We start from the raw sequence: 21,637 nt of genomic DNA, 5'->3' as shown, positions 1-21,637 counted from the left end.
GAAGGGGTTGTGTGACGTGGAAGATGGAACACTGTTTGATGAAGTAAGCATCAGATAATACAAGTTTGGCACAAGTTGTATCCTAGGACATGCCAAACACAAACTATCTGCACCACTGAACTAAACCCATTCAACTCCACAAGTTCCATTGCACGCGTCCTGCAACTGCGTGCGCACTCACCATTCCAACCCGCAGCTATCTCTCAAAGCCACACGCCACAGGCTGTGGATGGGTAGCTAGCAGAGGGGTGGGGGCTCATCTTGGGTCTCTATTATGCACCAGATGGCCAGTGAGAGTTGTGGGTAGGACTGTCCATGCTGCTTTGAGGGTCAGCTGAGGCTGTACGATTGGGTGTGTATCAGGAGGAAGGTGGCTACTGCGATGTCACGTGGATGACACAAGTTGGACAGTTGACCATGTGGGGATGGTGCACAGAAAGGAACACACATGCCACGCTATCCAGGCATAGCATGCTGGCCTTCCTTAGGAATGGTCCAGCAACTCTTATTTTATGTTACTAAATCATGGGTGAACCACGCCAACGCTCATAAATGAGACCGTCGTTTTAACTAGTGTGTTCATGTGCGACACAACAGTGGCCAGCATTACCAGTTTGTTATAAGCTCCAGCATTATGCGATGATGGATGCGTTTGCATGAGGCTTGCATGGAAAGCTGCTGTGCTTCCATCTAGATCCCAGCTGCCCTCATCAGCACCATGTACCATCTCACTGGATGATCTTGAAAGCCAGGGTGTGGCTGATACGACTATTCCTTTCCCATTACTCAACTTGTGGGCACCTATTATAAGCACTTAGCATGTTTGACACGGTTACGTTTTACGGCCAGTGTGGGGGGGACGCACGCTTGGCCTTCACACAAATCCAACATTTTTCCCTTTAGAGGTACCTTTCAGAAGACCCGTTCACGAGAAGGGAAACCATTTTCATTCATTTCAAAAGTTGTACCTGGCATTCCAGGTGGTTGGGGCACGTAGAGTGGCCCCAGAATACTGCCGGATGCCAGTATTTCACCAGCATAGCTGGCATTTTCATGTCAAGTCTTGGTAAAAAATATAAAAAAGGAAAAGAAGCAAATCTCTGAGTTTTTTGCCCTTGAAACCTAAAGAGAAAACAGAAACTACTAGTAGAAATAACTTGAAAATAATTCACATTGATTAAACTCTTAAATGATTAATAAAGAAAACAAAAGGAGACTTGCCATGTTAAACATGCATTGACAAAGCCAATAGCTCTGGGTACAATGTGCTTAAGCTTGGATCTGTGCCGAGGAAAGTACAAAGGGAGCAAGCATAAGCAAACGGAAAGGACCTGCTGTTGTAAAGTAGTCCCTAATGCAGTTCAATGCAAGCATTTGAGTGAAGGCAGCAGGATACACCCAAACCGTCAATAGCATTATGAGGGCAGATGAATACACCACTGTCTGAGTAAACATGTAATTCACAGTCTCACATTAATGGCTGAAAGAGGATGGTTGAAGGAGAGCCAATGGCTGCAATAGGCTGACTGAAACAGCACTGTGCATATTGTTAGCACTAGGCAGGTTTGACAGCTTTGCTGTCAAAAACCCGTCCAAACTGTTAAAAGGGGCAGACCCAAAGCTCAGTCAATGTACATTGTTAGCAATAGGTTTGTATGCAAGCTGCACTGTCAAAAGCCAGACCTAAAAGAATAGATGATTTTACTCAAAATCTTATTAAAAAAAACAGCTCGGACCCTTCCAGAATCTCAAAACATGAACAAATGGTTGGTATTTATGGCAAGACTTGATGTTCCGACTTGAAATGGCAGAAACCAGTGAAAAAACTATTAGAGTTTAAAAAGTTGACTGGTGTATCGTCACTTGAAAATGAATGACATACCTCTGCTGATGAGGATCATTCAACCCAATGACTCGCCTGTCATTTACAGTGCAGTAAAACGAAAAAAAGTTTCAGTAGCAAACACCAAATAGAACATGATATTAATAAGAGTGTGCAAAATGTGCATGATTTCCTTTTGAATAGATAAAAAAAAAATTGCCATTTTATCAAGTCATCATACAAGATACACATAAGAAAAGGAGGACGTAATATCAAAAGAGTCCAAGTTACGCAATGCAATACTATCGACAGTAATTCACTGGCACTGCCAGCGGTCACCCTTACTTTTAGTATAATAATGTTGATATATTAGTCACCTGGCGCCCAACTCAGCAACCATTTGTGAGAAAGTGGCTCTGTATATACTGTTCCCTAATAGGTACAGGGTGTACAGAGTCCACAGTCCCCCAGAGGCTGATAGAGGTCAAAGTTAGGTATGACCTTACTCTCAAAAGTGGTAGCTTGGTCGAGCAGTAAGGCAGTACCAGAGGACAGTGTAAAGCATTTATTGTACACACTCAGTCAGAAAATGGTTTCACACACTCAATAACTGAACTCTAGGCCAATGATTTGTATATATATAAAATATATGCTTGTTTTATTTTTAGAACCACAAAGGGGGTAAAAACATACTTTCTCAGAATGAGAGGTTGAATATAAATACTTTTGTTTTAAGCAATAAATTTGTGTAAACAGTCACAGTTGGTTGCAATAAACAATCCTATTTCCTAAACATAACAATGCATTGAGCTTAATGGTAAATTCAGTTTATTTGTAATAAATTACTTTTCAGATTACTTTTGGAATTCCAGGTCTGGCTCCTAGAACCAGCCTGGGGTCAGTATGCAGAATCAAGTGATGAAAGTCGACTTAATAACTGTAATGATTTTTAAATAATATTTAGCTATTTCAAAAGTTAGCACTTAGAAAATATTTCACAGAAAACATTCAATGGATCTCTATGGCAAGAAATTCAAATTGCAGGTAGAGTACTTTATCGTTACTTTAGTAATCCAGGACTGGGTGCCTAGACCCAGGACTGGGGTCCTTATCAAAAGCAGGTAAGTAATTTCGTTTGCAGAAATGGTACGATTTTAAAAGAATATTTCAACTTTGCAAAAGTAGACACTTAGAAGAAATTTCACAGAAAAGCAGACAATGGTTTCCTATGGGAGAAAAATGAGTTAGAGGTAAGTATAGTTGTGAACACTTTTCAGAGTCAGGGCTGGGCACCAAGATCCAGCACTGGGAGCTCACCTAGGAGCAGGTGAGTAAATTCGTTTTTGTCACTTGGCTGATTTTTGGTGAATTTTTGCAGTTTTGAAAAGTTCACACTTAGAAGATTTTTGAAGAAAAAGCCAGTCAATGTTACCCTATGAGGAAAATGAAGTTAGCGGTTTAAGGGTAAGTACTCGACTGGTAGTGTTGAAATTCCGGGCATGGACTCAGGGGTCCCCCAGTGTCAGGTAGGTACAGTTGGTTCACCCTCAGCGGTTTCAGGACGGCCGGGTGCAGAGAGAGTTGGGCCCAATGTTATCCTATGAGGGATAGGGGGCCTTGGTTGGTGGCTGCTGTCTGGCAAGCCATGCGGCTGTGGGAGCTGGGCTCCTGGTCACTTACTCAGGGCAAGTGGGGAAGTAGGTTAGTGTAGAGAGGGCACTGCCAGGGCCACTCGGGCGGCTGGGTGCAGGGTGCTTTTGAGCCTTAGGGCGCTCAATGGAAATCAATGGGAATGTTCCGGTTTGGAAAGAGGCTGCAGGCTCGGGGACGAGGATGTTTCAGGTGCCACCACCACTTCGAGAGGTAAGTTGGGTAGTTGTAGGTTAGGTGGGTACCCCGGGATTGGGCACAGGGGGTCGCAGGGTGCAGGGGTGCCTTTTGACGTCGGGAATCTTACCCTCTGGTTGATCGCGGCTGGAGTGGCACTTGGTTCTGAGGCTGCAGGCGTCTTCCGGGATGTCGAGGGGGGTCCTTGGGTGCCGGACTCTGGGTCACAGTCGCCGTGGGGTCGTCCTCTGGGTCTTTGTCCACTCCGGCACTGGCCAGGCTTGGCTGGTGCAGAGTGTGTTGGGTCCGCGGTCCCGGGCTGGTGCCAGGGATAGCAAATAGGTTTCTTGAGTAGAGCCTCTACTCGTGGGAGTCCCAGGGGCTTAGAGCTAAAAGGTAGCCAGGTCCTCCGGGGTTGGTGAGGTTGCTGGCCACGAGGGATGCCGCGCTGGTGCAGGTTCGAGAGTCGACAGGCCGGTAGGGCTGGGGCCAAAGCAGTTGGTGTCTTCTTCTCTTTTTAGCAGCTGCAGGGCAGGTCTTTGTTCTTCTTGCTCTTCTTGTCGTTTTCTATCTGGAATCTAAGGAAGGAAGGTTCAGGGTGCCCCTAAATACTAGATTTAGGGGCGTTACAGGTAGGTGAAGGCCAGGGACCAATGGGTCCTTGTCCTGGGGTGGGTACACCCCCTATCCTGCCTCTCTCCTGTGGGAGGGGGGCAGTAGCCTAATCCTGATAGGGTAGGGCCTCCCATCTTCAAGATGGCGAGAGCCCGGAGATGTGCTTCACCTCGCCTCCCCCACCTGAGGGGTGGGGTGGGCAGGCTGGCACATCCCCTGTCCTTGTATGGGGTTTCCGGCCAAGCTTCCCGCCAGAGTGGGGGGTTGCAGTGGCCTGGGGAAACTCCAAATGGCGGCATGCCTTTGAAGCTTCCCTTTGCTCATCCTGGGGGAGGAGATTTCTCACCTCACCCAGGATGTGCATTGTTGCAGGCCCGGGAGAGCAGGGGCTCTCCCACCCAGGGGTCCAGCAACGTGTCTGCTGTGTGGCAGCCTGGGCAGCCTCAGAGCAGACGTGGATTGTAAGTGAGCTGTAAGGGGGCATCTTCTAAGATGCCCTCTGGGGTGCTTAGTACATTAAATCCTACACTGGCATCAGTGTGGGTTCAATGTGCTGAGAAGTTTGATACCAAACTTCCCAGGCTTCAGTGTTGCCAATATGGTGCTGTGGAGCTCGTGTTTGACAAGCTCTCAGCACCATGTATTCTTAAATGACAGCACTGCACTTACAGTGCCCAGGAATGGACCCGGGTACTGTAGGGGCACAGGGCTCCTGCTCCTGTGCCCACACCATAGGCGTAATGCACCCAGCTAGAGGGGTGGCTGACATATGCCTTGGCAGTGTAGGTGATGGGCATGGTACACAGTGATGTGTGCCATGTCGACTCTTTGTTTTGTCCTGCACCCAGACACTCAGCCTGCAAGGGCAGTGTGTGTGTAAGGGTACAGGGCCTCTGAGGGTGGCACAATGAGTGCTGCAGCCCTTAGAGGCCTTCCCTGGTCACAAGGCCCTGGGTACCTAGGGTACCATTTACTAGGGGCTGACATGTGGCTAGGGTTTGCCAATTTGGAGTTTGTGTGGTTTAAGGAAGGAACATAGGCCCTGGGCACCTGATTGGCAGGAACCCAGGGTACACTCAATCGAAGTACATTCAGCAATTTTAGCAAAAAGTGGGGGCATACCATGCAAGAAAGATGGCACTTTCTCACACCGTTGCGCTAAACGCTGCAGCTTAACGGGCTATTTACATCATCGAGTAGTGGTCACTTTCACCAGAGCTTGCTCCACTATTACTGTTATTTTACATCTATTATGTAGGTAGCCGTCCAAAGTTGGTCCATGATAGGGATATACTGTTTGAATTCGTAGTCACATCATACTACAAACAGAGTTCAAGCCATGGAAATGACAAATCAAAATTAGAAGAAGAGAAGAAGGAAAACAACCCCCCCCCCCCCCCCAAAAAAAAGAAAGACCAAATGGTAACTTGTGCTGAGGAGTGGTTTATATGCGTTAAAACCAGTGAAATCCCAGGGGTGTGGCAGCAGATCCGACCCGCAGGCAGGTCCAAGGGGGAGGGAAAAAACCCCCATGATGGGCTTCCCATCCGTGTTCGGCCAACCAACCCAGGGCAGGCCGAAGCCCCTATGTAGCCCCCCCGCGTATCAGACCCCTGGAGCCCTGGGGGGATCCAGAGGGAACGTCTTGTGCAGTAACACCAGGTTGAGATCCGTGGACCAGCCCACCCTATACGCCACTGGCGCCTATTCCTTTTGCACAGTTATGCAACATTTCAATAAAGCATGCAAAATGCAGTACTGACATTTGGCTTTATATTTTAAAGTAAAATTCATCCTCATTGTGTGCAAAAAATAGAGCAAAAAACACAAGTGGTGCTTAGCTTACATTCTGTCCATTCACAATCTTACGCTGCTCCTGCGATAGAATTTTCACATGCGCAACCCCCAATTACACCAAAATTATGTTGATTTGAAGACTTTTGCCAATTAAAAAACAAAAAACAGAGCACAAAATTCCAGAAAATATGTGAAAACACAATAGTGTATCTTGGAATCTCACCTGTGGATAGATATTACACGAAATGGGGGGGGGGGGGTGGATGTGTTACTTTGACATATTAGAACAGGATGCATAATACTGAGTTTTCCTACTAAACCTGTGGCGGAAATACGGCAAAGCCTGAACATGAACAAGTAAAGGCTCTCGGGCTTTCGGCTGTAACTCTTCTTTGTTTCAACGCCCAACACTAATACTGTAGTGAGCCAACCAGGACCTCCCCCGCGGTAGCACGCTGACCCTGATAAGCACCTTCTACATCCTCTGGCCAGAGGCTATATAATAAAGGGGTCCTAGACCGCACATAGTTTTTTATCTGCACCAAACAACCTGTCTGGCTGTGTATTTGTGTTGGTTGCTGTAGGGCCTAAAAACGTGCAGGGTGCCCAAGCAATATGGTGCCACCCTGCAACACTGGCAACGAGGGTGCCCTCCTACGTGCCCTGCTGACTCCTGTGTTCGTATCCTGATCACGCCTGTGGGTCCGTGCCGCCAGCAGGGAGAGTCGACTACATGGTGGACCCACCTCTGCCTCTACACAACAGCTGAGCTCTGTGGTCTGCCGCAGGCCCCGACGTCAGCAAGTGAGCATGTCTTAGATTGCTCACTGTGCTCCAAGCGTTCTGCCCCCCACGAGGCCTGTCTGACTGGTGCTCCCTGAGCCGCCGGCACGGTCTCCTGGTCATGGCCGGTGTGCCGCACTGCTCCAAGCCTCACGCTGAACTCCGCTTGCTGCCCGCTTCCTGGCTTCCCCATGGCACCAGGACACGCCCCGCCTACTCCGACTACCAGCTGAGGAGGTAAGCCTCTTCCCATGTGCACCAGCAGCTCTACAGGCTGCCATTCTCCCAGTGGGAGCGCATGAGGGCAAGCAGCTATCAGGGACAAGTGGGGTACTTGCGCTCCAGGCTCCTAACACCATATGTCCCAGGTGTCGCCTACTTTGAACACTGGCTACTGTGCACACCATTGAAATAAGAACAACAACATCAAGGGGAAGGAACATGGAAAGAGGACATAACAATAGAAAAGACACGGGCCCACGATCACCTTGTATTGGGACTGTGGGTTTGAAACCCCACACTATCCCACAGTAGACACAATGCACCACCAGCCTTTAGCCCAATAGCTCCCCACTACCCTGTTTGATTAGGGAGCATCTCACACTGGGCCTGCAGCACCACCTCAGGCTCAGCGGCAGAGACAATTCCCCCCCAAAACATGTACTTGTTGGCGTGCTACACCCATTCAGTGAGTTGCCGATCCTGCGACAGCATTTCCACACTGGAAGACGTGGGTTGGGAGGCTAGAAAACTATTTTATTGCCACCCGGGAAAACAATGAATCAGTGAAGTGCTCACTCCAACTTCTTTATGCTAGGGATTAAATCTATAAACTGTTTACTCCCCTCCCCAACACCAGTGCAGCTAACGACCACAACGCAGCTGTAACAAGGCTCAACACACACTTCGACCCACAATTAAACCCGGACTTTAAGCATTTCAAACTTCACCAAGCCCGCCAACAGGAAGGTGAATCTACAGACATTCTACGCACACCTCCGAGTACTAGCCAGTATATGCACTGCAAATGACAAAACTAAAGAAATAAGAGCTCAAATCATTGAGGGGTGCCACAATAAGACATTAAGAGGCCTTATCCTGACACAACCAATCATCAGCCTGGATGAAATTCTTAATCATGGCAAGGTCCCATGACCTTCTCAGCCACAAGGGCCACCGAAATGGACACTGCCATAACCCAACACCCTGAAAAAGCCCCAGTCATCAAAACGGAACGAGCAGATGCAGTGCACACAAGGGAAAAGATGAACAGGCCCAAAGCACTTGCGCCCTCACAAACAAGATCTCACTGAGCCCATGAAGAACACGCACTAAACGACTGCCCGGCACAAGGCCGCACATGTTCCAACTGCAATAAGATAAACCACTTCACGATTGTGTGCCGAGGGATCCCAGAGACAGAAGGGCCAGGGGTAGAAGAATCTTCACCAGAGACGTAAGACAACTGTCCCTGGGTGAATCCAAATTGATAGAGCCACCAAGTTCACTCAATGACACAGACTAAGTTAGGATGACTCGTCACCGGATGATGAAGAAGCTTTTCTTATCTTGTTCACCAACTACTTTAAGTAGCATAGACTGCTGCAGCCCACGTGCCTGGTAGAGATTGCTTGGTCAGAGGTCCAGACGCCAGCACCTCGGCATAATTGATGGGCATCAAGCAATACTGATGGCTCCAGCCAAAACCAACACTAGTGTCATCCAACACCAAGATATTCACCTATAGGAATCAACCCCGCTACCTCTGAAAGGGTACATGACTGTGAGCGTGCGCTTGAATAACCAGGAGATTCTCACAATGTTTCACGTAGTAGACGGAGAAGCTGACACATTCCTTGGAAGCCATTCCGCAGAAGATCTAGGACTGGTGTGGTTTGTAAGAAACGTGAAAACGTACCAGATTGATTAAATACTGAGCCAATTTCCAGAGCTATTTAATGGCCTAGGGTTCCTGAAGGCCCCTTACAGCAAACTGCACATTAACAAATGAATGAAACCTATTGCTCTATGCCATCGATGTGTGCCCTTCCATCCACAGCCATTGGTCGAACAAGAACTCAACAAGCTTGAAAGCCAAGGAGTGGCAGAAAAGTTATCCGGACCAATGCCCTGGGAGTCACCCATGGTGATCGCCCAGAAGCCAAAACAGCTAGGCATGATACGACTATGCATCGACATGCGCCTCCCGAATAAAGCGATAAAATGGGAGAGGCACATCACACCCACAATGGACTATATCATCGCTGATCTGAATGGGTCGCAATGGTTCTTCAAATTAGACCTAAATGCTGGATACCATTAGCTACTCTCGGAAGAAAGCTGATACATAACAACTTATTACATGCACCTGGGGCTGCATAGGTACAAAAGACTGAATTTCAGCATCTCTTCGGCAGCGGAGGTATTCTGGAATGCCATATGGGAGACACTGTCAGGGCTCCAGGGTATCATGAATATGAGCTAGGACATCCTGATCTACTGAGCAACTGCTGAAGACCACCACAATCATCTCAAAGCTACCCTCAAACACCTTTGGGAACATGGTGTCACTCTCCACAAGGAAAAGTGTACATTGTTCTAGACATCAACAGAATTCTTCCGATACGTTTTTAACCAAGAGGGTGAGTAGGTTGACCCCCGCAAATCACAGGCAATCAAACAGGCTGATGCATTGACCACTGCATCTGAGGTTTGCTGTTTCCCCGGAATGACCACGTCTCGTGGGAGGTTCATACCTAACCTGGAGACAATTGTTGAGCCTTTGAGGGCCAAAGTCGATGCTCTTTGGTCATGGAGCCAAAAGAAAGAAGCGTCCCAAAACTCTAAATACGGCCCTCATGAGCAAGGCAACGATGGCCTACTTTTACCCGACAAAACAGACAAAACTACTTGTCGATGCAAGGCTGGTAGGGCTTGGAGCTGTACTCACCCAAGAAATAGAACCAGGATGGTGAGCACCATTGGGTCTTGCCAGCAAACCACTCACACACCAAAACGCTGGATGCCCAGATCGAAAGAGAGGCCCTCGCCATCAAGTGGGAGTGTGGGCATTCCCACTTATATCTCTGTGGGAGACCCTTCGGCATGGTCACCGATCACCAACACTCGTCCCGCTGTTTCGGGGTTCTGCCCCTCACCCCCAACTACAGATCGAATAATGGGCCATCCAACTCCAACACTACTTCATGGAGGCAATCCACCAGCTGGGTTCCAAGAATCCAGTTGACTTCCTCTCCCGCCATCCACCCCAATCCCTCAGAGAAGACACTTGACACCTTGTAACATATGGTCACAAGGAGCCTGTCTGAAAGTGCTCAGCTTGCCCAAAATCGAAGATGCCACTTAAGTGTGCTGCTGAAGGTAAAAGAAACCCTGCAATGAGGCTCATGGCAAGGCTTCCTACGCAAACCTAACGATTGGCTTGGGCCTGACAAAGAGAGGCTCAAAAAACTCTGGAGAGTACAGGACAAACTCAGTACCACACAAGACGGCCTCATACTGCGGGGTCACTGGCTGGTAATCCCTGAAAGCCTTCACCAGCGAGTAACAACGTTGACCCTTGGAGGACACCAAGTCACTGATAGGATGAAGACGTGGATGTGGGAGAAGTTGTGGCTCCCCCGCCTCGGCGCCAAAGTGGACGAACTGGTGCAACAATGCCCGGCATGCCAACTCACTATCTCTCAAGAGGTCCCAGCAACCATCATAAGCGAATAACTTTGCACCACTCCATAGTCCAAAGTGAGTCTAGACTTTGGGAGTTTCCCAGACAGAAGAGTCACCATTGTCTTGGTAGATGGGTATTCAATATATCGATCGTAGAAGTTATTGATTGCACGACATTTGCCAATGTGGCACCGGTGCCTGAAAAAATCTTTGCACTGTTCAGTCTCCCATAAGAAATCAAGACAGATAACAGGCTTCCTTTTCAAGGAGCTGAGTTTAAACAACTCCTTGAACATCTGGAAATATGACACCGCTGCATCACACCCTAGTAGCTGCAAGTGAGAGGCTGAGTACTTTATGCACACCTTGAACAAAGCCCTTCCAATGGCCACAATTGAGAAGACCAAACCCAAATTCAGTCTCCCGGGATTCCTTAGGGAGTACTGATGGACGCCACATTGCACCACACAATGCCCTCCCTGGCCACTAATGCTCAAAGGGCCCAGAAAAGCATTGATCCCGGTCCATCTAGGATGGTCACCACTGCCCTACGATCCTGTCAGGGCCCATGCCCGAAGGACAATGTGCGTGTTAGCCTGAAGCGACAGGCAGCAGCATGACACAGCAAACCAGGTGCACACTGATCATCAAGGACTGAAGGCCTGGGGGGATGTTTCGAACGCCATCCGAGCTAGGAGCATGAACAGTAACCAAAATAACTGGCCCCATGATCAATGCACGGAAAGGGAAAGAACAAGTGACCAGGAACGTCTCATGGTTCTGCAAAGTAGATATTCCAAGCTCACAGGAGCCCGACGTGAAGGAAGAAAACTCCATAATGGACACATCAAATGAAAGTGAGGGGCCCAGCGGTGTTCCCCCGTACAACCATACACCAGAGCTGACTAATGGAAAAGAAAGGAACCACACGCCAAGATACTCAAGAAACGGAAGAGCGGCCACGTCACCAGCGATACAATCTAAGACCAAACCCACCACTGAAACACTCAAGAGACGTTATATGTCAGATCAAACAATGAATTTTGATGCTAATTTGGGAAGGGATGCAGCGAGCCACCCTGGACCTCCCACGCGGTAGCACACTGCCGCATATGAACCTTGATCATCCTTTGGCCTGAGGCTATATAATAAAGGGGGTCCTAGACGGCACGTGATTTTTCACCTGCACCAGGCAACCTGTGTGTTTGTGGTAGTAGCTCTGGGTCCTAATAACGCGCATGGTGCCCGAGCAATACGGTGCCGCCTTGCACAAACACCAGGCCACAAAGAAAGGACTATGTTTTCATGGCCGGGGGCAGAGCATGACCATGGACCTCGTGGCGGAAGGATCTGTTTTGTTAGAGTAGCTTCATGCGTGCTTTTGTTGCAGCTGCTCAATTGTGCTCGGCAGGGGGCGTGATACTTTGTCAGAAACAAAAAGCGGACAAGAAACGACAAGGCAGCCAATAAAAAGAAGAAACGATCGGCCATGTCCTACCAGGCGTCGTTGACATGGAAAGTAACACTTTACAGCAGTAAAATTAATATTGTTCGTTTTAAAAAAAAAATAGAAACGAAAAGAAACATTCACAAAATATCAACCTGTTCTATGATAAAAAGCAATATTTATGTTAAAGTAATATACACTTTTACAACGTTAAATTGTGAACAGGCATATTTAAAAATGCACGTCGTTTATTAGTCAATATGTATAGAGAGAGGCCGATGATTCAGTTTCCAATACTCTTATACCTTCGAACAAATCGCAATGGAAAATACAAGTTGAAAGATGGCGGCCAAGGGCTCGAGATGACCCGCCAAAGGCCTGCCGTTAGAGTAGGCGGGAAGTAGAGGTGGGCGCGGGGGGCGGAGCAGGAGGCGGCGAGAGGCGGGGAGCGGGGCGGTGTGAGGGGAGGGCCGTTGCCGGTGTGTGGAGAGCCGGCACCGTTGAGAGGAGTGGCGGGGCGGTGGGAACAGCAGGAGCGCTGCGAGGGCGGAGTGAGGGAGTTACAGGGGGCGGTGTGAGGGCGGAGACGGCGGCAGTGTGGAGAGGTTTACGGGGATCGTCTGTCAGGGGCCCGGGGACGGTGTGATCAGGGGCTTGTCGCTGTCAGGACTGCAAAGGCTGGTGCACGGCCGAAACGGTGATCCTTCCCCGTGTACCGCTGAAGACGGAGATCAGGCCGGAGACTCTCCCCAGGAGGGAGCCGCGGACGCAGCCCTGGAGGCCGCCGGGATGGAGAGGAAGAGGTGGGAGTGCTCTGCTCTCCCACAGGGCTGGAAAAGGGAAGAAGTGACCAGAAAGACGGGTCTGTCCACCGGCAAGAGCGATGTCTATTACTATAGGTGAATGTGCGGGGCCGCGGCAGCACGGGGGGCGCAACCCACCCACTCTCTTCACAGGCTGATGCCATCCCACCCGGACAGCAAGACGATCAGACACCGCTCGGAGGATGGGGGGCTGGCTGCAGGTTGCAGATCTGTCTGGCCTCACATGGGTTATGGAGAATGAATTACTGGCCTGGGCTTTTAGGGGGTTGCTAAACGGGGTGGGACGAAGTGATCCTGTTCTACACGAGTGTGCAGAGATTTATTTACCTGACTTCACTTGTGTGAAAAAAATATTGTATGACAGTGTATGTAGGGGTTGAGAAAGCTTGTACATGCTGATCTGTTGTCCCACAGGAGGGAGGAGGAGGTGTGGTTGATTTCACTGGGGTGGAAAGCTTGATCTTCTCACCCCTGAAGGCCTGATCCCCGGGGGCAAGTAAATGCCCCTCTGACTTCACCCGGCGTAGAACAAATACGCTGGATGAACCTGCTTGCATGGCTTTCATTGCTCGAGGGAATGAAGGTGTGATGTAATGTAGCCCGGGGTGGTCTGATGTCCTTAGTGGGAACACAGCTTATATTATTTGTTGAGGGTGTTTTCATGTCACCCCAGACAAATAAGAGCTAATGAGATCCTGCCCTGCTAAAGAGGACTGGTTTTATCCTACCTGGTGTAAACTCGAACTGTCGCTAAACTGTTAAACACACCCAGTCCATACACAGACAACTTTAGTTGAGCAAGGATTAATCTAACCAGGGTTGAGTGGGGAGGATATTGACTTCTGTCACCACTTCCTAAAGGACGGCGATCCCCGCAACGCCCTTGCCCCAACGAGAACTGTTCGGACCCCAGAGACACATTGTTAGGAATTCGGCCTCTGACGAGTTTACCCATGGTTCAACTTGAAGCTCTTAGAACTGTTCCCTGACTACAGTCATGGGTGCCACGATCTGCTGCTTGAGAGCTTTACCACCTCTGTGGGCCATCAGGAAAACTCATTGCTTTCATGATTTAATGAATTGAACTGGATTTGTTGCTTCAAGTCCAAGGTGCTGCTCTTAGTTAAATGCAATTAGATTGCTAACTGTTTTACGAGTGGGATCTCAGGCTATTTTCATACTTTAACTTATTCACGTTTTTGGTTATATTAAGCCATAGCGTAGGCCTTACAATGTACGCTTAATGATAAAATGGGACCCGGCAGTCTGACGGCAGGTTGCTGTACACAGACCATAATGTCCAGCCAAAGAAAATGATGCGAGAGAAAAATTGTGATTGATATGATGCGGTATCAAAATAATGGGGCTTTGTTGCAGAAAGCACACAAATGCTTTTTTATATTCGTCTGTGTGTATTCTGATGTGTAGAAATGTCACAAAACTTCGCATTTTATTTTTTTTAAACTTTTCTTTTTCCTTTTGTTTCCTCCATCCTTGTTTGCTTGGGGCACAGAGATGCAGGGTTTACAAGCAGGTAAAGAAAAGGCTCCCATTCATACATTGTTTACATATTGTTCGTTCTTTTTTCTAAGTTGCATTTTTTAATTTATATTCATAGAGCAGCTAAAATGAAACACTTGGTTAAATGTTTTGTGCAAATCTCTATACTTATTAAATTAGCTCCCACCAGTGGTTTTAATTTATCACTGGCAAAATGTCAGGTTCACTTGCTACACACTGTCGTCTCCTGTGCACATCACAAGTTCTTTTCAAGTGGATATCACAGCTAAACTCCGTTAGAGGAGGTTACCTGTGTCTGCACATTGAGATCCAGATATTTATGTGCTTTTCACATCCAGTCATCTCTTGCACAGTACACGTGCAGCTGCAGAGACAGACAATAGATACATACAGTTGTGCGGTGTAAGCAAGCATTTAATTTACCAGATGTTTGAAGATGTAAATTCACTGTGATCTATACTTCTGCTCAGTAGACACACTGTAGCTTTGTATTACCTATATACTATGAGCTCCAGTGGTAGTGAACAGTGTCGTCTTGGCTCAAGGGTGCTGCTAGCAGTTCCCTTTGAAGTCTTATACTTATCTCATCTTGCTGATATCTGCTCAATAGTTCTTAATGTTATATTATGTTTTATTCCGGAATATAGAATAATATGTTTGAGTAGTCCTACTTCACCCCACAGCGCTCCCTCCATCTTAGTGAAATATGATAGCATTATGTGATTCACCAGTAATCAAAACATTTGCACATGACCACTGCTGAACAGCTAAGTTGTAGTTTTCACGGTGACAACCCTGCTCCCAAGGAGACTGTTGTTATGGTTGAATTAATTTAAGTGTATTGAATTGAAGAAAGGGAAAGCTCTACCAGGGTGCTTGCATTCTCTGCTTATTTATCTGCACTTTTGAAGATGTCCTTTTCTCCAGCCTGTCTGTGCGCACAGTTTTTTTTTTAATTGTCCTTTGTTAGAGACATGATTTGTTGTAAACAGCTCTGTCACGTGAGCACATCAATTCTGCCTAATGTGAACCACAGTAGCTGATGTTTTTCAAACCACTCAAGGTATAGGTTGAAATTCTTTCTGCACGTATAACTATTTTTGTAACTGAGAGTTGGTCCGTCATTTTTAGTGCTCATTTCTACCCCAAGGAAGTCTGTAGCACCAAGGTACATCTTCTAGACTGAAATGTGTTGTCTTCGGTGTGTTAACTTATGAAGTTCCGTAGCTGACTGCACTTTTTATTTAAAATCCTGTATTTTAGTTTTTGTTCTTTTGCTTTTTGTCAGCAATTAATCATTTCATATTTTGTTTGCAATCTTTGCTAAATATTTCGTTTACATTTTTTAAACCACATGCATATCAATATTTCTCTTTGCAACTGCTTCTTGCCTCTTCCGAAACCTATTCCCAAGCAGATGATTTTGTTTATTTTATAATAAAGTTAGTATGTTTTGCTACTTTATTCAATGCACATCTTAGTGTTCTACGGGCAGCAGTGATCACAATATTTTTGTTTTTTACTTGATTCCAGAATATTTAAGGGGCTCGATGAAGTAAGATACCATATCTGGTTGTACCCTTGTTCGGGAGGGGTGGAGGTGAATGGTGGTGTGGTTCTTGTAATTGCCAACACCTAACCCATGTTAGCTGTCCCCATGTCATATCGGATAAACTCTTTGCCCAGCTGATGAGTGTAACTGAAAAAATCCTGCCCCCTGGAAATCGGTGTATATTCAAGAGTATGCTATGTTTATCTGTCTATAACTTGATGTCTCTTTCTCTGTTAGCCCTAGTGGGAAGAAGTTTCGCAGCAAACCCCAGTTAGCACGTTACCTTGGTAACTCCATGGATCTGGGCACTTTTGACTTTCGGACGGGAAAGATGCTAATGAGCAAGGTTAACAAGACTCGTCAGAGGATGCGTTACGACGGCACAAATCAAGTGAAAGTAAGAACCAGCCATGGGATATGACTCTGTTGCACACCTGTATTAGTTAGTCAGCGTATGGCAGGTTGTTTCCACTTGTTCTGGCTCGTGTAACCTTACTAACATAGGTTTGTGCTCCTGCCTAAGGCTTGTTGTAGTCAGCCAGCTCAAACAGTGTTAGATGCTTCAGTAGACTATACAATGGACTAACCTCCCCCTCCCCGCCAGAAAGGCGAGAGGCAGAATTATGGCAAACTTATTGCATTTCGAAATGTTGATTTGAAATAATCCAATAGAAATATTGAAATATAAAAGAATAATTATGAAACAGTGATGTGACTTTTTTTTTTTAACGCATAAACAAAGCAACTTGAACTTTAAACCTGTTTACACAGCGCAGTCCAGTGTTTGTGATGTCTGACTTTCGGCACCCGTTAGGGTTTCTGGGTATTCTACTCCAGTTTGATTCTTGGTGAATTGTCCCAACACACACATGCTTGTTTCATTTGTCTTTGTGTGTGATGTTATTGGGAAAATCTAAATGTCTGAATCTTAAAATATCCGATCCAAGGGTTAAAAAGTTACTTGGGTGGCAGTCAACGTGCTGGTGCCATTCCAGTGGTGGCCATTAAATTTACAGGCGTGATTGGGGTCAGACTGTTTTGCATTCACCGGAAATTGGATGTGTTCCATTCAGTGTGTTTTCCAGCTAAGAATGTTAGTTTTTGATAAGGAGAGCAATCCTAAAGCTGTGGATTCTTTGGCTACTGTGGAACTAAAGTACCTCTGGCCAATGTCTGTGGCAAATTGAAGGAGCTAATAAGGTCCAGTAGTGTGTAGAGGTGCGTGTTGAAAAGCAGTGGGTTGGCCTGCTAGTTTGGAGGAAAGGAGAATCCATGCTAAGAAATCTAACAGGCTTTTATGTGAATGTCCAGTCGAGAGAATCCTCTGTTCCCCCATTGAATAGTCCCTACAGCAAAGTAGAGTGACGCTCTGTGTCCAAGTCCGAAGAGAGCTATTTTAGCTGAAGTTTTGCGCTTCCATTTGTCAGCTGTGGTTTTGAAGTTGTACTAGGTGACAATATGGGCAATTGTGGCGACTCAATCCAGCAGAATCTACTTAGATGGCTATCAAGATTTGGATGAAGGCTGACCTTTGTATGCATTTGCCCAATAATTTTGATATGGGCTAAAAATTAAATTGGATGTGTTGGATAGAAGTATTGTTTCTTTGGAGTGGGTTAGAAATGAGAAGTCTTACTTTATCCCTGAAAGGCACCTAAGGCGTGGTGGATGATACCTGTGGATGGGGTGGCAGCAGAGTTATGCTGACTCAAAATGGTCTCCATTTAGCTTCTCCGGAACAGGCTCTGCCTTTCATTCTTTTGCAGTACCTAGATTGGTACCACAATTGAACTGAATCTACTTTGTTAGCTCGGGAGAAGACCATTTCCTTTCATGGATGCCAGCATTTTATTGAAGGGTTTCCTTCCTATGCATTTACACAATAATGAGGGATTAGAGATGGGTCGAAAATTAGAAGATGTGTGCCTGAAGTATTTTTTTTAGAGTGGATTTGAAGTAGGAAGTGTTAGGGTAATTTGAAAAGGCACCCACCCTATGCCTAACAGCGTTTGATGAAACCATTGGATAGGAATGCAGCTGCACTTCGTCTCAAAATGCAGTACTAGATAAGTAACACGTTGTAAATTGCACATTTACAGTTTTAGACAAATCGATTTGGCAAGAATAGCAAATGTTGAAGGTTTTTTCTCTCTACATTTTTCCAGTGTCTGCAGGGTAACGGTAGCTACCCTTTTCCACAGTAAGAGCACAGAGTATTCCAGTGCTAAGAAAAAGCACTAAAATAGTCTGCCACCATTTTCTCAGCCATCTCTGTTGTTGAAGGAACTTAGGATTTGCGTCTTTATACCCTCCGCCAACCACACCTAAAACTGCCCATTATACATTTCAGTGCAGTCCGTCCGTCGCCCATCACGTTCCACTTTCTATTGGTGCATACACTGCGCTTAGGAGCTCTTTTTAACCTGTTCTGCATCCTCTAGTCATCTTGGTACCAGTCCTGCACTCTTATGATACGAATAGTTATCTGGTGTGTTTATCCAGTGCTAGACAACCTAGGCTACTGCTGTCCAAATTAAGTGTTAAGTTGTTGATCTGTTTGTGACCTGACAGTTGCAAGTTCAAGTAATGGTTAGATAGATCGACTCATTCTGGCCCAGCAAAAATGGGTGCCATTCAGTTTGGGTCATTGTAACATTTGCTTCTCTGTCCCATCTGGTCTTAATGCTTTTTTCACAACAGTGGAAATCATTTTGTCTTTTTTGTTGTCGGCTTCATTAACGGTATGCAGGTTGAAAGTAGATAGCAGGGCAAGCTTTGCTACTGGTGGTGACTGAGCATCAGTTGCTGTTGCTAGCAATGTTCTGTGGTTTCTGTGTATGTCTCAAGCATACAAACTTCTAAATGAAGTTTAACAAAAAAAAGATTGACATTGCCACTGAGTGTGTTAACATGGATTCCAACAATGGGCACTCTTTTGGCCAGGTTCAAACTCTTACCCTAAATTGTTAACTTGCTTATTCGAACCATTTGGGTTTGCGCCAAACAATCACGAGTTAATTTCTACGGAAATTGGGACTATGCACTGTTTATAAACTACGAGCTGCTGTAATATTGTGGCTGGGTGGTGCTGTGAACAGATGTTGTTATCATCCACTTGGGTGATTTTCATTTTTTGACCCCCCCCTTCCCCCCCTTCCTGAAGGGAGAAAGTCTAGACAGCTGCGTTAATCCATGGTGCTGCAAATTGCAGATCTGTTTTTTTCCCACAACGCTTTTTGAAAATGAGGAGGTGGGGATTCTAAATGAATGTATTTTGTTTAAATTGTAGAGCATGAATTGTCTCACTGACTTGTGGCACACACAAAGCTACATTTTATGCTTACCCGTAGCTATGTTTTTTTTTTTTAATTCTAAAGGTTTATATTTTAATTTCTAGCAATATGGGCAAAAAGCACAAAATACCATTGCATGGTTTTAATAAAATACCTTTGTCAACCAGCCCTGAGGGTCAGAGTGGCAGTAGCACAGTTAAATTAAAAGAAATAAAAATCTACCACAAAAAATACAGAGTGATGAAACTGGGCACACATTGAACGCAATTGAAAGGCATAGCGCTCCATGTTTGAGTTGATTGGTCCTGTGCTAAAGGACAATGCTCTTCATTGATAGTGCTTAAGAACATCAGTCTAATTTAACTATCAATCTTAAGAAGTGGGTCAGTTGTTGATGTTTGCACTGTACATAACTATATAGTCTGTGTGGCTTGTTAGTGTGTAGAATTGTGGTAGAGTAACCGCTGCCCTTGCGTTCAGGGGATTTCACGCCTGTATTCTGTGGTCAGTTAAGGTCCCACTGGCAATGCCCATTCTATATTTGGTAGAAGCAGTGGTAGTTTTGATTTACAAGGGTATGCACCTTTCTGGGAAAGCATTTTTGTCTTTCCATTGACAAGGTATATGGACAAACCTTGAGATGAGGTTGGAGTATGCTAGCTTTAGTTAATAGGTAGACATTTTCACCAATGTTGTGTATCGAATTAACCGATCAGCATGGTTATTTTGGCGAGTATTAATACAGATTCTCTACAGAAGTGCACACGGAAAAAATCTGTGGAGATTTATCACTATCTCACAAGGTGAAGTTCGTGCGGGCTGCAACTGTTTGTTTGCCTGAAAGCATGATTTAAAGAACAATTTTATGCAACTGCTGCATTCTGCTAGTATTAATGAAAAGTTCTGTTTTCTAGGGTAAACCTGATTTGAACACTGCTCTCCCTGTGAGACAGACGGCTTCCATCTTCAAGCAGCCTGTCACTAAGGTCACCAACCACCCCAGCAACAAGGTGAAGAGTGATCCCCAGAAAGCTGTGGACCAGCCGCGCCAGGTAAGCGCTCCTCATGCCTGCTTACGGAGAGTTTATAAGCGCAGTAGTATGCAGGCTGCCGTTTGTGGGTTTTTGTTCCCCTCTGAAATAGCGCTTCTGCGTCCTCTTAAACATTGTATGCTCTCCCATTTGTTGGATTCCTTAACAACTTTATCAACCAAGAGAAGCCAATAACGAAAACAATTCTTTTGTAAAGGTACAAATATACCAAAGAAAATCCAAAATTACAAAGAGGTTTAAAATGCACTGAGCAACGTTGCTGGAAAGACCCTTTTTTATTTTCACTTTTTAAAACGGAATACATTGATAGCGGAAAATAAAAGAAGACTTGTTTAAAAGCAGCCTAACATTCTGTAGTCCTGCAATGCTCCAGAGCGACAGTTGTTTCCGTCGTTTTTGTTAGGTCTCATCTGCGTATGGCTTTAGCTGTTGGTGGTAGAAGACGTGTTTACAGTACAATTATAATTAGGGTGGGTTTTGGGTCAGCCCTCTTTCTCATGATTAGCTGGCGTTCTTTGATCGGATGGCTTTCCTACCCATTCTTGCTCTTTGTTTAGCCATTGATAATACCGTTTCTTTACTGTCATTTTGATTGAATCATTTGTGTCCTTTTGCTGGAGATATTAGGTACCTATAAATTATTTCATTGTCTTTTAGCCCTCAGGCTTCTTTGGCTGTTATTTTTTTACTCGGTATTTTTGCACAATTGTTTTTGCAACAGCTGCACACTGCTACCAAACAGCTAACAGTCCTGCTCAACATTTACCCTCCCCAACTTCAATACTAACCCCACTGCCTTCTTTTTAATCCCTCTCTCTTTTTTGTTTTTATTAATTCTTCATATTAGCATCCTCCTACGAGGCTGTTCACTTTCTTGATGCTCTTTTATTTACCAGTCTAAAATGGCTTTTGTCCATATTAAATCCTTAAATGATACATTACCTGCCAAAATAACTAGTTGCGCCTTTCAGGACATGCATGGAGAGGCACCAGCGACCACCTTGGAATGCTATTCGTATAAAAAAAAATAAAGCTTCCCAGATGGTGCATATAATTAGCTGATGACTGGAAGAAAAGAGTACAAGCAATTTATGGGGTTTATAGAAGGGAAAGGGGGGGAAGAGGGGAAAGGAAGAAACTAATACTATAATATAAAGAAAGAAAGCAGAAAAATATACTAGATAAAAATACTGTAAATGCATAAATAAATATAAATACATCAATGAGTATAACAATATATATAATACCTTAAAAGGGTGGATAAGAGAGACAAAATCTGTTCAAGGGGGTTCGAAATTTTCAGAAGTTATATGCAGAGACTTTTTTTTAAACAATTCGGTCCAAATAGGTGGTAAGGGGCAACCACAATAGATCCCGATTCATGAGTGGTTTGCAAGAAAAAGCAAAAGCAACATTA

General features: G+C 45.6%; 1 protein-coding gene across 4 annotated transcripts in view; it reads left to right on the top strand.

Annotated features, from left to right (window-relative positions):
- Positions 1-12,424: 12,424 nt before the first annotated feature.
- The window catches only part of MBD3 (methyl-CpG binding domain protein 3), a 47,017-nt gene continuing 37,804 nt past the window's right edge, over positions 12,425-21,637 (top strand). The window contains exons 1-4 of one of the 4 annotated variants that reach the window (XM_085639107.1): positions 12,425-12,877; positions 14,316-14,336; positions 16,113-16,272; positions 20,083-20,220. In XM_085639107.1, the coding sequence (XP_085495233.1) occupies positions 12,768-12,877; positions 14,316-14,336; positions 16,113-16,272; positions 20,083-20,220 (429 nt within the window). In that variant the 5' untranslated portion in view covers positions 12,425-12,767. The remainder of the gene's footprint in view (positions 12,878-14,315; positions 14,337-16,112; positions 16,273-20,082; positions 20,221-21,637) is intronic. The other 3 variants (XM_085639109.1, XM_085639108.1, XM_085639110.1) reach the window with 3 other exon arrangements.

Source organism: Triturus cristatus, chromosome 12, assembly GCF_964204655.1.
Source record: "Triturus cristatus chromosome 12, aTriCri1.1, whole genome shotgun sequence".
Lineage (NCBI taxonomy): Eukaryota > Metazoa > Chordata > Amphibia > Caudata > Salamandridae > Triturus > Triturus cristatus.
The sequence above is the reverse complement of the archived record's forward strand: the minus strand, read 5'-3'. Positions and strand labels throughout refer to the sequence as shown.